We start from the raw sequence: 17,426 nt of genomic DNA on the forward strand, positions 1-17,426 counted from the left end.
AGGTCGTGATCTAAGCGTGGCTTCTTCCACTCCAGCGCTAATTCCTTTGTCAAGGGGTACCTCTGCGGATGTGTATAATTTAACTTAGTTATTTCAATGAGCCATTTCAATGCTAAATTATGTGCTAATTCCTTTTGTCAAGGCGCTTGGTCTTTTTCTTCTCACACAGCTTAAAGGTCGTGATCTAAGCGTGGCTTCTTCCACTCCAGCGCTGTCCTCCAGACAGTCTCGTCCCTTCACCTGATGAAGGCCGCTTGTGTTGTGGCCGAAACGTCGTGATTTTTTGTTATTTTATTTTCACCTACGTGACTTTACCCAATAGAACCAAAGAGTAAGGTCAACAATATTTGGGGCATTGAACCTCCATGCGTGCTCCCCGCTTTGGTGGAAAGGAAAGTAAAGGTATGGTACGGCAAAATTTAAATGGGTGATGTTCCCACGAATGTAACAAAACGATAGACGAAATGCAATGGGCTGTAGCTAAGAAAGTCCAACGTATTTAGCAGTATAATATATTAATCAGCATAGCAATACTACGTATCAGTAAATGGCGTGACATGAGCAATCGAAACAATAGAAATGCATTGAAGAAATAACCTGAAATACGTGTACATTAAAGAGCAGCAGTATGCACAGGTAAGTTGAGAAGAAGGCTACAGTCTAGATTATAGACTGCCAGTATGCCGACTCAATGACATAATCATTGCTACAGTCGACATTAAAAGCTGGCAATACGGTCAGCAGCTAAAAAAGGAGGATACAGTCGACATGAATGGCTGGCAGTACACTGAGTGTTGTAAAGAAGCAGGCAACAGATTATAGACTGGCATACACACATAATGGCCAAACGCAAAATGATCAGTTTAGATAATAGTGCCAGTGCACTGACATTAATTAATTAGCAGGCAGCAGGCCACAGCACAGACTGGCATTACACCATCGCAGCGTCATAAAAACACAACTAAAAATAGTAATGTTTGCACACAAACATCATTATTGTAATATTTGCCAACTTATTTGTTTCATAATAGTAAACAATGAACCTGAGTTCTTAGCGAAAGATTCAATAAAATTGTAATTTACATTATCGTAGCGAGGCCTAGTCCCTGGCAGAGCCCGCGTCCTCGCCTAGATTGCCCAGCCGGAGGAGGCGACACATTGCCAGGCTGGGGGCTGGGCCGCCCTCTCCACCCGCTCTGCAATAATGCTATCTAAGCGCTCTAATATTAATATCTACGGACTTTATTGCAGTAACTACACACATTGGGGTGGGTGGGGGAGAAGAGGACATAAGACTGTGAAGAATGCACCTCAGCGTTGTGTGTATATTTTTTAAGCATTGTTAACGCGAATGACATTTTTAGCAATCCTGTGTGCGTTGCTAGTGGCAACTCCTGTCAGCGTTGCACCCATGCGCAATTGCGTTCTTTGTCCCGCAGTGGGCGGCAAAACTATATAAATAAATAAATAACGAACTCACACTAAATCGCTAATCAAACTAATTTAAAGGTGACAGACGTCAAAAAGGAATAGTGCTTACCAACCGCGGGGCTTACGGCGTGGTACCTGGCATTTTTTTTTACCTAAACCCCACCATTTGAGAGCCAAATTCCTCACAAGCGCGTGAACACAGACATAAAAATGACATTTATACATAAGATATATTTGTAGTGACATAGTGCTGGCTGCTGGCGAAAAAGGGGAACTGTGGTGTATGGCATTATTGAAGTCAGCAGGCCATGATAGACACTAGAGCAGGACATCTAGGGCAAAGGTCACAGAGTGGGGCCCGTTGGGAAGCCTCGGGAACTCGCGAGTAGGCTCCAGAGAGGAGGCGTGGCCGGAGTGCAGCGAGGCCACGCTGAGAGTATAAGAAGGACCCCTGTGAGGGACCTTGTGGCTGTTGTTGGAGTGGGATCCCCGTCGTGCTGTTCAAGATTGTCACCATCGTCGCTGTCTTGTCGCCATTGTCGCTGTCGTCTTCACTCGATATTGTGCTTCTAGATAGTTGTTGGCTGCCTCGGTTCAGCGTCATAGTGTTAGACGGTTAGTGTTATGTATAGGCTAGCAACCCATGTACTGTTGTGTATCGGTGAGCGACTGTAGAGTATGTACCCACGTAGGGTGTGTATTAAACTGATGGTGCTCGTTAAATAAAAGTGCCTCTTAGTCTTATCATCTCCGAGTTGGTCAGTACATATTTTTAAAGTTATTTTTTTACCTTGCCTATTATTCGCACTCTTCTCGTGTTTTTGTATTTTTTTGTTGTTGTAATGTTATGACCTGCCTCTACTGGACATCTGTGAAAAATATCTTTATAGCTCATTGGATTCCTCCAGTATAAATACATATTATGATTCAAAGAAAGAGTCATAAAAAAGGAAAGGGGGGGGGGCAGAGGAGAGGGAACATTTGCGTCTAAGCTTCCTTCATTTCTCCAGGGTTAAATAATATACAGGAAATATAATCTTTGGCCAATATGATCCATTATAGAGGTTTCTTGCCCCGACACAGTGAATTAGTAAGATTTGTCACGTAAGCAAAACATGTCAATTAGTTACTAGTTTATCACACTGGTGTGTTGAAGAGTAAACCAACAACATTTACAATTTAAGTACGACGTTGTGCCAGTAATTACAACCAGCCAACAGCCAGAATTGTGGAGAAATCCTGTTTCGGTCTTAAATAGAGGGATAAATGTGATGTCATCATTTGTGACCCAATCAGCTGTGAAGACCAGAGTAGGGGTTAATTTATTCATATAAATTACAATGGATATATATCATTGGTTGGGTTATTCACAGTTAATCAACATACATGATTGACGTTATGCATGTACATTATACCAATTTTGGGTAAAAAAATCGCAAATATTGACTGCTCAAAGTTAATCACCAACGACAAACGATGACCAGTATTGTCATGCAATTAAAAAGTGTATAACTTGATAATATACTTTCAAGCCACACTAAAAAGGTAGCTATCAGAACAGGAAAACATGTTTTATTTCTCTCAATATCAATTGGGTATCCTTTTTGGCATGTGTGTTCTGCAACTGGCGACAGTTCTGTTTGGAGTATTTTTTTTGGTATTTTTTAGTCTCATGCTGATCACTCGTCCCATCTGACTAATATAGCATTTGCCACAGGAGCTATTAATTTGGTACACACCTTCTCTTGATAGCTTTGGTAATACATCTTTAGTACCAGATCTTAGTTTCTGTATTTTATGTACCATGCGAAATCTCACTCGGATGGTTTGTTTTTCCAAAAATCTGGCTAGTTTATCAGTTACTCCCGCAATGTATGCTATTTTAATCGTTTTCATTGCTTGATCAGTTTCAACACTTGTGCTCTTTCATTTGGTTTTGGTAATCAGTGCCCTGTTGATTTTTGCATCATTACAATCTAATGTGTTTAATCTCACTCCTCAGACTTTCACCATCTGACAATTTCTAAGCCCAATGTATGAGCATCTTGATGAGAGAGGAATACTGTGTGGGGTGATGGTGTGACTCTGTATTCAGATAGGCGTCAGTGTGTGTTTTATTTTGGTGAACGCAGTGTATTATTTTACCGTTTCGGTTGCACCCAAGCAGAATATCAAAAAATCACATCAAATTTATCCCTCTATTTGAGACCGATACAGGAAAATTTCTCCACAATTCTGGCTGTCGACTTTATGATGCTAGTTAATATTACCGATGAAACGTCGTACTGGAATGAAAAATGTTGTGGATTTACTCTCCAACACACTTGTGTGCTGAACTAGTAACTAATTCGCATTTTTTAAAGTGACAAACCTTACCAATTCAATGTGTCGTGTGGTGGCGGGTTTAACGACACATTTATATTGACGGGACATAACCCAAAACAACATCTTAAAGAAATATAATACATCTTAAAATAGGTAATTTGAATAAAAGAGAAAAGGTAGACAAGCAGGCAGGGTTACAGAGGTCTCTCTGAGCACTGCTCACTTGGGCCTAATGTCAACAGAAGCCCATGAAATAATTATTAATTAAAAAAATATTGGTCGAGAAGCCTACCATTTTGAATTGTATTAAGTTTTGTGTATTGCACATTTTAGTTGATTATATGCCAGTAATTTGTGGTACCCTTTTTAGTATATACAGCCCACATGTGCATTGCTAGTGGTGCGCTATGTATTCTTCGTAGTGAATGTGATATGAGGATGATTATGCTTTTTTTATTACAGCTCGGCTTTGACATTGAGAACCCAGATAAAACAAATTCTCAATCAACAAAGCATCATGTCCGGCTGGTGGCCAAGGTGGAGTCAAAGTCCTTTAATAAGGAGATCATGGCCCATGCACTGCTCTCATTTCGATCAGGGCATGTTGTTGTCCAGACTGACAAGCCTATCTACACACCAGATGAGAAAGGTACTGTGTGTACTAGGTTTGTTAAAATCCTGAGTCAATGGTTGGGGGAGTGAGCGAGTGAGTGGGTAATTATGTGATTGGGTCAGTGAGTATGTGAGTGAGTTGGTGAATAAGTTAGTCGGTAAATATGTGAGTGAGTAGATTAGTGAGGGTTTGCTGTTACTGTGAGATGCAGTGTAGTGGTTGAACACTGGATTAAATAAATCGGTCATTCTGGTCGACCTAAACATGAGTAGAGGAATCATTGAGTGGGAACTGTCACCATGGTAGGAGCATTACAAGATTGATAAGGATGTAACTGTTTCTTGTTTCCAACTTTTTGCTTCTACCGTACCAAGCACCATGCGTTGTGATGTGGTCTCAAACGTGGCACAAATCACTATATGAAAAAAAGTAAAATTTATTACTGGTTTCCTGCACGTATATGAATGGTTAGAGCAATGAACATAACATGTTTACAAGGCAGTTGAAACAACTGGGAAAGTTGATCAAAACCCCCTGGCCCAGCTCTGTCCACCCAGCAGTATAAATGGGTAAACTACGAGTTGGTCAATCCACAGATCGCATGTGGTGGGGTGATGCGTGGGTAAGCCCATCTCTTCCAGGACGCCTGGTCAGCTTGAGAGAGTAGACCAAATACCCTGGGGCGTTGATTTGACCTAGCAGTAGTATTTGTTGCTTGATGTAGAGGTTCATAGTTTGAATCCAGTGGCCACCCTGATTGATACTGCGGGTGTATAGAGGTAGGAGGTCTGGTTAATTATTGTTTAGGTATTCATGAAAGACTACCTCACTTTCTGAAATTTTAGAAATGCAGCTGTGTTTAATAATAAAAAAAATTGCGAGGAGAACATTAGAATACGAATCAGTGCTGGAGGTGGACACTTGGTAGTGCAGTGGTAATTATGGAGACAAGTCTTCTTCTGGAGGCAACACGTTTATTTAAAAGTAAAAACATAAAAAGGGGTCCCTAGCACAAAGGGGTATCGGCCCCTCCACCCGATACCCTGGGAAGGTATAGCCTCCGGGCTAGCGTGTCCTACTCACTGGGACAACTTACTCTATATATCAGCCCTCCGGATAGGGGGACTTAGGGGAGGCTAGCTGACCCGAACCAGCCAAGGTCCTCAGGTCATGGCCACTGGCCCACTCGTTCCCGGCCCTTAGAAGGACATCGGATCCAGGGGTTCCTAGGGTCTGACCACTGGCCCACTCAGTCCCGGCCCTGAGAAGGATGGTGGGTCTGGGGGTTCCCAGGGTCCTATTCTAGGCTGGATCTTCGGGTCTTCAGCTTGACGACGACTGGCAAACCCGTTCAGGGGTCCGCCTTATATACAGCTATTTGGGTCATTCCGTCCCTGGCCACGCCTACTCTCTGGAACATTCTGGAGGGACCTGGACTATTGTATAATCCCCCAGCCCCCACTGGGGGCCTGGGGTGTATACCTGCAGTTCCCAACCACCCTCTGGGTTACTTGATACGGGCCGTACTCGCCGTTGCCCCCTGTTGACCCATGGATGACGCTACACCAGGTAAGTAGTGGTAACTTCGTGTTACGCTCACAATACTCACTAAAGTAGCATGCATTGACAACAGAAACATTAAGAGGCGACCGACCAATGCACACACAAAGGAGGTGAAGGTTACATAAGCATTCATTTAAGAGTGGCTTTATAGAGCTTGCTTGTTACTATCAATGTGTTTCATCATTCAGCTTCTTCAGAGCCTTGGCTTCATGCATATTTTGCAATGTGAGCCATTTAGATGTTTACTCACTGATTCCTTGCCGGCTACGTTGACGGCACAGGTGATGCACCCATGCTGTGCATTTCAGAGATCCTCTCTCTCTCTGCATGCGAAAAACATTCACTGTTTAGACAATGATAAATTTTTATTCGACACACTGGCTTGATTCGCAAATGTGCAGCCTGAAGACCCCAAAACTTGGTCTAGTGGATTATTTGCGCTGGTGGTTCAAGCACTGCTGCTTCCCCAGTCAATACTGTGGGCTTATTACCCATACGTACTTACTTGCCTGCCATATGTGCCAGTGCCTGGTGCATTCTTGAAATTGCACTTAGACATAAAGAGGAATACATGTGTGGTGAGTCACTTCTGAGACACTAATAGTAGGAGGCAACACACGTTCTTTCTACACTTTAACACTTGTTCATGCACGGGATAACTATAAACGGGTCAGAGCCGGAGACGAAGACGTATCACCTTGGGTTCCATTCCACCGACAGACAGCGCTGATCCAGCCTCGGGACTTCCCTTTAATGACCCCCAGCGTGGCCTTGCTTCGCCCTCGACCACGCCCCCTTCTGGAACCTACCAGAAGGTTCTGGGCTTTACCCCACGTGTCCCTTCGGTCACCTTTGTTCCACATCCCTTACCCCGGCCTATCACGTGCCCTCTTAGCCGGCCGGGCTGTTATATACTCATATGCCCCTTTCTGCCAGCAACCAGCTCTATGCACTCTAGTGACTCATTCCATGGCCTTGCATGTTCTGCTGGCAGATCGGCTGCTACACCCACAATTCTCCTCTCTGTCAGTAACCAGTGCTACGCGCCATAGTGACCCATTCTATGTCACTACACATGGATTATTGAACCTATGCAGGTTATGGACCTAATTTTGACTTGAGAAAAGTTAATGCGTTTGGGCAGGCCACGTCACTAGGAGAGATCAGCGGCTGGCAAGAATAACTACTGAGTGGCAGCCACATGTGATGCGTGTGGGTGTTTCAGCTCAGTTATTATTCTGACTTACTGGATTTTAATATGATTTATTATTTGGCATAGTTCCAAGAAAAACCTCGTATCCATTTGCTACATTTCCATGTGAAATTTGTTAATCTTACTGGTGAGCTGAAACAATAATAATTGGCATCTTTACATGATTATACAAGTGACAATTTATGGAAGGGTCTTGTAACATTGCGTGGTCTAAACCAAACATCAACTATGAATTGGTGGTAAAGATGTTTTGTGTACGTGTGTTTTACAGTCAAGTATCGGATGTTTCCAATGAATCAAAAGATGTCACCAATTCTAGGTTCGCAGTCGGTGACGGTGGATATCGTGGTATGTATTTATCTTTTTTGTGGTTTTCAATAAATGGAGGGCCTTGTCTCAGCTTTGAATGCTATTGAACATCCATTGACCATTGTGACTTCCTGGATTTTCCTGACAATGCTCGAGGTAGTCAAATGACACGTCGTATTTAATTGCTGCTATTTTTTAACTTGTTCTTCACCTTACCAGTGAGCTGAAACAATATAATTATTACATTAAATGCTTGTACACGTGAACTTCTGGTGACCTCAGCCTGAGTGAGCACCACTTAGAGATACCTGAACTAAATTACCTAATTTAAGTTGTATGATTTTTCTTATCTGTTATTTCAAACTTGAATCTTAAGACCAAATCTAGGATCATTAGACCCCCTCGCTTGCCCCTTATTTTTCTGCTTCATCTACTTCGAGCCATCGATGATATACAAGGGCCTAAACTATGACTGACTGCAAACTCAGCCTTCTCCACGTAGGTAATGGCGGACAAAGCTCCAGGCAAGAAAGAAAAGGCGACCTTTCCACTTCCTTCCCCATACAAAGTCAGAGCCAAGGAACTCGCCAAAAAGGTCCTGCAGCTTCTTCAGAAACTGCAGTTGAAAAAAGACCAAATCCGGGAGAAAGCTGAAGAAACTCCACCCCTCCTGGTGTCCTTAACGACAAGCTGAGTGGCGAAGCAAGAGGCAATCACGATGCCCCTTCAATCCATTGTGGAGCGATCTGAACTGGAAACATGAGGGGAAGCTCAGGGAGCTAGGGGAAGGATATATCAAGCTGCAGGCCAAAAACAGGGAGAGCCAATTGAAGGCATATGGCCTTCCCGAGGGTATTCAAGGCAGTACTCCACATGGTGCCCTCTCCTTCATCCAGAAGCATCGCCCTTCGGGACCCTGAGACTCCAGACCCCCTGTCTATCTAACCAAACATGATTGTGTAGGCGTACATAATTTTCAAGAAGGAGGGCTACGTGGCTATGGAAACCAAAAACCCCAGACCTCACCCGTTGCTGATTCTCTTCTCAAATAGACCGGGGGCCGCCGAGGTGCTAAGATTGGCGAGGTGGACGAAGGGAAAGGCCATCCTAACGCAGGGAAATCGAGTCTTCAATGCCCCAGACCTTACACCGGCCAACTTGAAGAGAAGCCTGCTGCTCACCCTGCATAGAGATTTGGTGAACAGGGAGGGAGTCGGATCGAGCTGCTCTTCGCTGCCAAGTTGAGGATACACATTGCGAGAGGATAATGGGACTTGATGACTCTGGAGGAGGCTATGCAGTGCAAGGATATGCAAGAGGTTTTGTAGGGCCCGTGATGCGTGGTGAACAGAGATGGTGAACGACCCCTCCTCTACAAGAGACTGCGTTTCAGGGCCCATACCCCACCCTCTCCTCCCGCCCCTCCCCCCGTCCCCCCCCCACCTAACATGTGCCCTGCACTACCCTCTATCTCAACCTACACTCTTTTAGCAGTCATTCCTCTCCGAGTCACTTCACCTGCTTTGATCCTCTCCATTCTCTTTGGAAACCCCAGTTTCCCCCCCTCCCTGCACTCGCCCACCCCACACCCCCTGTCCTCTAGCAATGCACCATACCTCTTTAATAATTAAGCATTTAATGACGAAATAAAAATGATTATCTTTATGCGCCAGTGAACTATAGCTTGTTCTCCGTTAGTATCAGCACCTACTAAACACTGATACATAAGAACTGCAATAGCCCTGCTAACGATAATTACATAAATAGCGCAGTGTTTACTCAACAACAGCACCAAACCCGCTTTCTATGGCCTTACTCTTTATATTTAACACTAGCGAGAAGTACGCGGCGTTGCCCGGACAAAATAGACACACACATCGACTTACACATACACAAATATTGACCCACACACAGACATCGACTAAGACACACACACATGGACTTACACACACACACATGGACTCACACACACACATAGACGTACACACACACACAAACACATCGACTTACACACACACACACAAATGCACACACACACATCGACTTACACACATACATGGACTTAGACACACATTATTATTGTAAAAAAACTTAATTGTTAATTATTAGTTGTCTACGCACACACCACGCATTGACTAGCATACACACACATCGAATCACGCACACACACAGCGACTTGCACACACACAAACATCGACTTATATACACACACACGGACGTATACACACACGCATAGACGCACACACAAACACATCGACTTACACACACATCTACTGGCACACACACATATTGACTGACTCACTCATACATCGACTGGCACACACACACCAACTTATACACACACACACGGACGTACACACACATTGACTCATACACACACATACATAGACTCACACATACACACACATCGATCTACACACACACACATGGACTTACACACACACACATATCGACTAACATCGACCTACACACACACATATATGAACGTACACACAGACATATCGACCTACACACACACACATATATGAACTTACACACAGACATATCGAATAACACACACATCGACTTACACACTCTCATATCGACGCACACACACATAGACTCACACACATATGAAACTACACACACACAAACATATTGACTTACACACGCACACATATAGACTAACACACACACATGGACTCATACACACATCGACTCAGACACACACACAGATCGACGCACACACAAATCAACTTACACACATCGACTCACACACACATGGACCCACGCACACACATCGACTTACACACACACATATGGACTTACACACACATCGATGTGCACACACACATGGACTTACACACACGCATGGACTTACACACACACACATGGACTTACACACACACACATGGACTTACACATACACATCGACGTACACACACACACATCGACGTACACACACACACATGGACTAACAAAAGATCCCCGTATAGCCTTAACAGGCTGTAGGGGCAAGTGCTGTTAGCGAGCACCTATGAAGGCCAGAACGGTACACGAGGAGGTGGGTGGCCAGCACCACGCCCGACCGCCTTAGTCTCCAGAGTGGCAATGTTTATATCCACCGCACCAGGTACTCATTTGAGGCTGAGTCGACCTAGGGGAGGCCCAGGACCGGTTCAGATAATCGTCACTGGTGTTGGCCGTGAGCGGGAATCGAACCTGGGTCGCCAGGTTCATAGCGCAGCGCGCTAACCACTACACTACCGCTCCCCACACACACATATCGACATACACAAACAAATATCGACTGACACACATCAACCCATACATAAACACATCGACTTACACACACATGTCTACTTACGAACGCACACACACATACACATTTTGCTATACACACACATATCGACTGACACACATGCACCCAAACACACAGACATATCGACTAACACACACAAACATATCGACTTAAACACACACATACATTGACTCACACACGCATGGAACTACGCACACACATATGGACTTAAACACACACATATGGACTAAGACACACGCATGGACTTACACACACACACATCGACTGACACACACACATCGACTTAAACACACACCACACACACACACGGAGGTACACAAACAAACACAGCGACTGTCACACACACACATTGACTCACACTCACATTAACGCACACACACACGGACTCTCACATACACAACGCACACACATATATAGACTCGCACGCACACATGGACGTACACACGCACACTTTAACTTTTATATAGACTAAATAAGTTTGTAAAAAAATGTTTTTTATGTACGTGACTTAAGCGAATGAAGCAAAGGAGAGGGGACATGCACGCGTATATGATAAGTAAGTAATTAGGAGCGACAACGAGGGTGTTTCGCCATTTTGGTGCAAACATTTGCTGCGAGCAAGAGCGGCAAATAAATGAAAGTTAACGAATACAAAATGAACCTAACCTACCTGAAACTATGAGCAGATGCGCACCAATTAATCATCATTGAAGTAACGTCACTGCTCAACCCCTGCACTGAGGGGGCAAGTGTAAATATAATAGAATGAAGACGTAATAACAATGAGTATATTTATTGGTTTGCCCCTGTGCAGTAAGTGATATTACATGGCTGGTTATGCCTCAAGAGTACAAAAAAGGCTATTCTTCTCCTTAAATCTGTTTTTTGGGAGCAGAACAGTGATATTTAGAAATAATCCTATTTTCAAATAGAAAACATTTGCATAAGTACTCTTTGGTTCTTTCGGTAAAGTCACGTAGTTATAAAATAAATTAAATTACGTTTTGGGCGCAAAACAAGTGTCCGTCATCATGTGGGACAACCACAGCAAGAAACAATTGCTGAAGTGGGCAAAAGGGCTGCTGTAACAGGAGGCTATATAGGTAAGATAGGTGGGAGGAGCAAGGGGGGAGAGATAGAGAGGGGGGGAGTGCTGAAGTGAGCGGGGCTGGGAGTGGAAAGCTAAAGCAGAGGGGGGGGGGGAGGAGAAAGGGGGGACAGATAGAAAGGGGGGGGGGGGTAGATGGAGGGGAGTGCTGAAGTAAGCGGGGCTGGGAGTGGGAAGCTGAAGAAGCTGGAGATGCGGAAAATGAAGGCAACACTATAAAGCAGTTAAGATTTTATCTGGTTAATAATTTCCTTCCAATGATTGCTCAATTTATATCCATCTTCTCGGTTGAAGCTATGTCTATGTTTATATATCTGGATGGCTTCTTAATCAAACCTTTCAAAGTAGCCCAAAGATTTGCAGAGTACCTTGGTCTCAGAAAAAAGTACAATATCATGAGAACCCACAGCATTATAGCAATGGTCAGCCACGGTGGAAGTATTAGTTCTGCCGTGTTTCAGATCTGACTTGTGCTCGCATACACGGTCCGAAATGTCGTTTCGTTTCTCCAATGTAACACCTACCACAGGTGCAACTTAGTTTGTAGACTCCAGGATATTGCATGTCAGGAGTGACATCCTTCACAGATGGTATTAGATCATGAATTTTGTGTACTGTACTGAATCGGACCTGGATCTTGTGTTTTTGGTTAAGATTTTGGAAATCTTTTTGGTAATGCCTGCTATGTATGGTAACGTGATGGGTTTGATCAGCGTCTCAGAGGGTTGTTTCTCCATGGTTGGAGATACAGCTTTGTGAATAATGCGGTCCGAGTACCCATTCATCTTGAGGGCCTGGTGTACGTTTTCCAGTTCACTGGATAGGTGATGTTGGTCAGAAATGCAGTGGGCCCTATGGTGTAGTGTTTTGATGAGGGTGGTGGGAATCAGGTTTCAGATAGGAATCTGTGTGGGTGGCTTTCCTGTAGACAGAATGTCCCAAAGAGCCATCAGGTCTCTTCTTAAACAAAACATCCAGGAATGGTAGCTGACCATCCTTCTCCACTTCCATGGTGAATTTGATGGATGGGTGTATCGAATTAATGTGGTTGAGAAATTGGTTCAATGCTGGCAGGCCATGTGGCCAAATGACTAACGTGTTATCTACATATCTCTTCCACAAGGAAGAACGCAGGGTGGATGTCTGGATGGCATCTGTTTCAGATTTCTCCATGAAACATTCGCTATCACCAGTGATAAGGGGAACCCATGGGAGTACCTTCATTTTGTTAGTAGAAAGTACCATTCCAGGTGAAGTAAGTGTTGGTAAGGCAGTGCTTAACCAGAGTAGGAACATCAGGGTTCAGTCCCAGTTGGACTAAATCTTCAATTATTGCTAAGCACCTTGGTGAACAGAGAAACTACATCAAAGCTGATGAGAAAATCATCTGGGGACAGTGAAATGCCCTTAATTAGAGAGACCAAGTGAGCTGAGTTATGTACTGCTGAGGTAGTCTTGCCAGTGAATGGAAGCAAGGTATCATGCAGAAAACGGGCCAGTTTGTAGGTAGGTGAGTTGATGATGGGCCAATGTGGAGTGCCTTCTTTATGGATCTTAGGTAGACCATATAATCTGGGTGGTCTAGTAGCAGAAGGTTTTAGAGAGAGCCGTTTTACTGGTTCGATTAGAGAAGTCGAACTGGTAATGATATTGTTGTTTTTTGTATCAGCCTGTTAGTATAATTGTTGTTGATTTTGGTGTAACTGCCATCATTAAGAAGGTCCTGGATTTTATTGTTATATGTGGTTTTATCTATGATCACAGTAGCATTGCCCTTGTCGGCCGAGAGGATGACTATGTCATCTCTCTTTTTCAATTTTACAAGTTCAGAGCGCTCGTATTTGCTGATGTTACTAATGAGTTTCTTAGCATTTTTAAGGATGGTGTCAATTTCAGATCTAGCAACGGATGTGTCCCAAGGCTTTGAGGGCTACGTTGACCTGGGAGATTATATCATCCACTCTCTCTCTCTCTCCCACCTTGCTCCTCCTCCCTTCTCTTACCTATATAACCTCTTGCCACGGCAGCTCTCTCGCACCACTGCATTGGCATTGTTGCTGTCATTGGCATTGCTGCTACATTGGCATTGTTGCTGCATTGGCATTGTTGCTGCATTGACATTGTTGCTGCATTGGCATTGTTGCTGCATTGGCAATGTTGCTGCATTGGCACTCGTGCACCGCCTATGCTCCTGGTGCTGTTGATACACTTGGGCTACGCCCATCCCCAAACCTTTATAAACAGTTTGCCTTTAGAGGCTGACTCATTTGCCTGATGACGACCTCTTGTGTTGCGATCAAAGCGTCGTGATTTGTTTTATTTTATTTCTAACTCCGTGACTTTACCGAAAGAACCAAAGAGTAACTATAGGCCTATTTCCTTGTTTAATTCAGATTATAAGTTGCTCACTAAAATTCTGGCAAATAGACTTGAGAACATTCTTCCTTCACTCATAGGTTTTGTCAGAAATAGGGACTCGTCAGACAATATCAGAATCCTAATAAATGCAATTGACATCACCACTAAGGAAAAACTCACTGCCTATGCCCTGATACTAGATTGGGAGAAAGCATTTCACAGGGACGAGTGGGGCTTCCTATTTTGGGTAACGGAAAAGTTTGGCTTCTCCTCCGCATTATTGAATATATACAAGCTCCTTTACACTAACCTCTTTGCTGTGTTAGTAATCAATGGACTGGTCTCCCCAAACTTCCCCCTGTTGCAGGCAGGGCTGCCCCCTATCACCCCTCCTTTTTACTTTGGTAATTGAATTATGAGCAAAAATGATCAGGTCTAGCTGAAATGTGGTTGGAGTATGCAAAGGGACAAGTGAGAATCAAATTTATTTATACCACTGATCAATCACCCTTCTTAATGTCAAACACTGGGTAAATCTAGAAATGAAGGGTTCGTAGAAGGAATGGGAAGAAAGTTATGTTAGCCCCTGGACTCTCACGGGAATTGCTTTCACCCCAGCCACAGACAGATCACGGGGTTATAAACCATTGTGGACAGTAACTGCCACCTTATGAATCTGCAGGGACAAACAAGTCCCAATCCCCTCCATTCTTCATAGAGGGGGGGGGGGGGATTCGGGTAGAGAACAATTAGAGAGTTGTGTGGAATTCCTGCCCATAGTGGCCAGTTTGTTTGAAGAATGTGCATATTCAGTTTGTTTGTAAAATGTACACATTCTATAAACAAACTGAAGGCACCCCAATGGGTTCTCCCTTATCTCCGGTTGTGGACAACATCTTCATGGAAACATTTGAGGCAGATGTCATCCAGGAATCCACTCTATGCCCGTCCTTGTGGAAGAAGTACATGGATGACACGTTTGTCATTTGGCCACATGGCCGACCAGCTCTGGAACAATTCCTTAACCACATCAATTCCATCCACCCAGCAAACAATTCACCATGGAGGTAGAAAAGGATGGCATGCTACCCTTCTTCGATATCTTAATCAAAAGAGACCAGATGGCTCAATGAGCCATTCTGTCTACAGGAAAGTAACCCATACTGATGCCTATCTACAACCTGATTCCCAGCACCATCCATCCCAGAAGAATTCCCTCATAAAAACGCTACACCATAGAGCTCAATGTATCTCCGACCATGACGACCTGACTAGTGAACTCAAACACGTACACCAGGCTCTCAAGGCGAATGGATATTCTGACTACACAATCTGCAAAGCCATCACCCCAACCGTGAGGCAGGAGCAATCTGAAAATCCAATCAAACCATCACCTTACCTTACATAGCAGGGATAACCAAACATATTTCCAAAATCTTGAAAAAACACAAGATCCAGGTCTGATTTCACACAGTGCATAAAATTCGTGACCTGATCTCATATGTGAAGGACAAGATTCCTCACATGCAATATCCCGGTATCTACAAACTAAGCTGTATCTGTGGCAGCAGTTACATTGGGGAAACCAAACGACATGTCTCAGACCGTGTTCGTGAACATAAGGCAGATCTGAAACACGGCAGGACCAATACTTCTGCCATGGCTGATCATTACTTTAATGCAGCTGGCTCACGTGAAATTGATTTCTCTACGACGAAGGTACTTTGTAAGCCGACTGGATATCAACAAAGATTTATTCACAAAGCCATCCATATATACACACACAGGCACAATTTGAACTGAGACTTTAATTGTGTTTTCTTGTCTACCTCCACCATCAGCAATGTGGGTGTGTGGAGCGAGGTGCAATGCTTTGATTGGTATAGACCTACTGCCGGTGTCGGAGACTTCTCTACATTAACATTAGTTGCCCTGCCCATTTCGAAAACCTTTATAAACAGCTTGCCCTCAGAGGCTAACCTCCCTGTTCCTGTTTATGACCGCTTGTGTTGCGATCGAAACGTCGTGATATTTTTGTTATTTTTATTCACTTATTTTTATTTGTATTACTTTGATTGTTATTATTTTTTCTATCTACGTCACTTTACCAAAAAAATCATAGAATATGAATTCCTGCAGTCACGAAAGTTTTAAGTAAAAATGTAAAAGTTTTTTTTGTCTGTCTTTCCGTCTGTCAGTGTCTCTGTCTGTGTGTGTCTGCCTTCCTTGAAACGCTTTTAATGCACAATGTTTGGGTTATTGGGTCTTTCGGTAAAGTCATGTAGATATGTTCAAAGAAAATAACAAAAATAACGAGAAACTACGAATGTTTAGATCGCAACACAAGCAATCGTCATGACCATTGCTTGTGTTGCGATCGAAACATCATGACGATTGCTTGTGTTGTGATCGAAACGTCGTAGTTTTTAGAGATTTTTGTTATTCTATTTGAACCTATCTACGTGACTTTACCGAAATATCCAAGAATATATATTCCTGCAGTCACGAAAGCTTTAAATCAAGATTTAAACGTTTGGGTTTAAAATTTAACTAAGTAGACCAACACAATTAGCTTGCTATTTTTTGTCCTTAGTGCATTCTAAACTATGAAAATATAACTTCGTGGAATGTATGCTGATCGTTAAAATAAATTAGAGGCACTCGCCAATGCACACATCCGTACATGCACAGAACTCTGACTCGCAGTTGCCCCTAGTAACCCAAAAACGCTTGCTTTGCGACGGGAGTTTATTTCATGTCAAAGACGTATTAATTTTGTTTAGAAATAAAATGCAAAAAAGAAAAAATGAAGCCTCTCTAAGACAAAAACAAACACAAAGAGAATGGCAGGCATGCAAAATAAATAGTGGAGTAGCAGTTGTCTCAATAGCAAACAAACTAGGAAAGCACTGCAGCAGCATGTCTGAGGAAAATTCTGAACATCATGGATGGAGACAAGCCAGGGACCGCACAGTCACTCCAGCAGCACGGACTGAGGAAAACCCTAAATATTGTGCATCTCAACAAGCCAGAGACTGCACAGTCATAGCTGCAGGATAGGCTAAGGAAATCCTGAACAGCATGCATCAAGACAAGCCAGAGACTGCACAACCTCTGCTGCAGCACAGGCTGAAGAAACCCTGAACAGCGTGCACTGAGAAAAGCCAGAGTCTGCACAGTCCATGCAGCAGAATTGGATAAGGAA

The 17,426-nt window shown here is 43.5% G+C and overlaps 1 protein-coding gene across 1 annotated transcript in view; it reads left to right on the forward strand.

Annotated features, from left to right (window-relative positions):
• Positions 1-17,426, forward strand: part of LOC116942275 (complement C3-like) — a 329,249-nt gene that overhangs the window by 39,527 nt on the left and 272,296 nt on the right. Inside the window, exons 3-4 of the mRNA XM_076066949.1 lie at positions 4,219-4,405; positions 7,417-7,493. Of these exons, the coding sequence (XP_075923064.1) occupies positions 4,219-4,405; positions 7,417-7,493 (264 nt within the window). The remainder of the gene's footprint in view (positions 1-4,218; positions 4,406-7,416; positions 7,494-17,426) is intronic.

Source organism: Petromyzon marinus, chromosome 14, assembly GCF_048934315.1.
Source record: "Petromyzon marinus isolate PM22_M1 ecotype Great Lakes invasive population chromosome 14, UKy_Petmar_22M1.pri1.0, whole genome shotgun sequence".
In the NCBI taxonomy this organism is placed as follows: domain Eukaryota; kingdom Metazoa; phylum Chordata; class Hyperoartia; order Petromyzontiformes; family Petromyzontidae; genus Petromyzon; species Petromyzon marinus.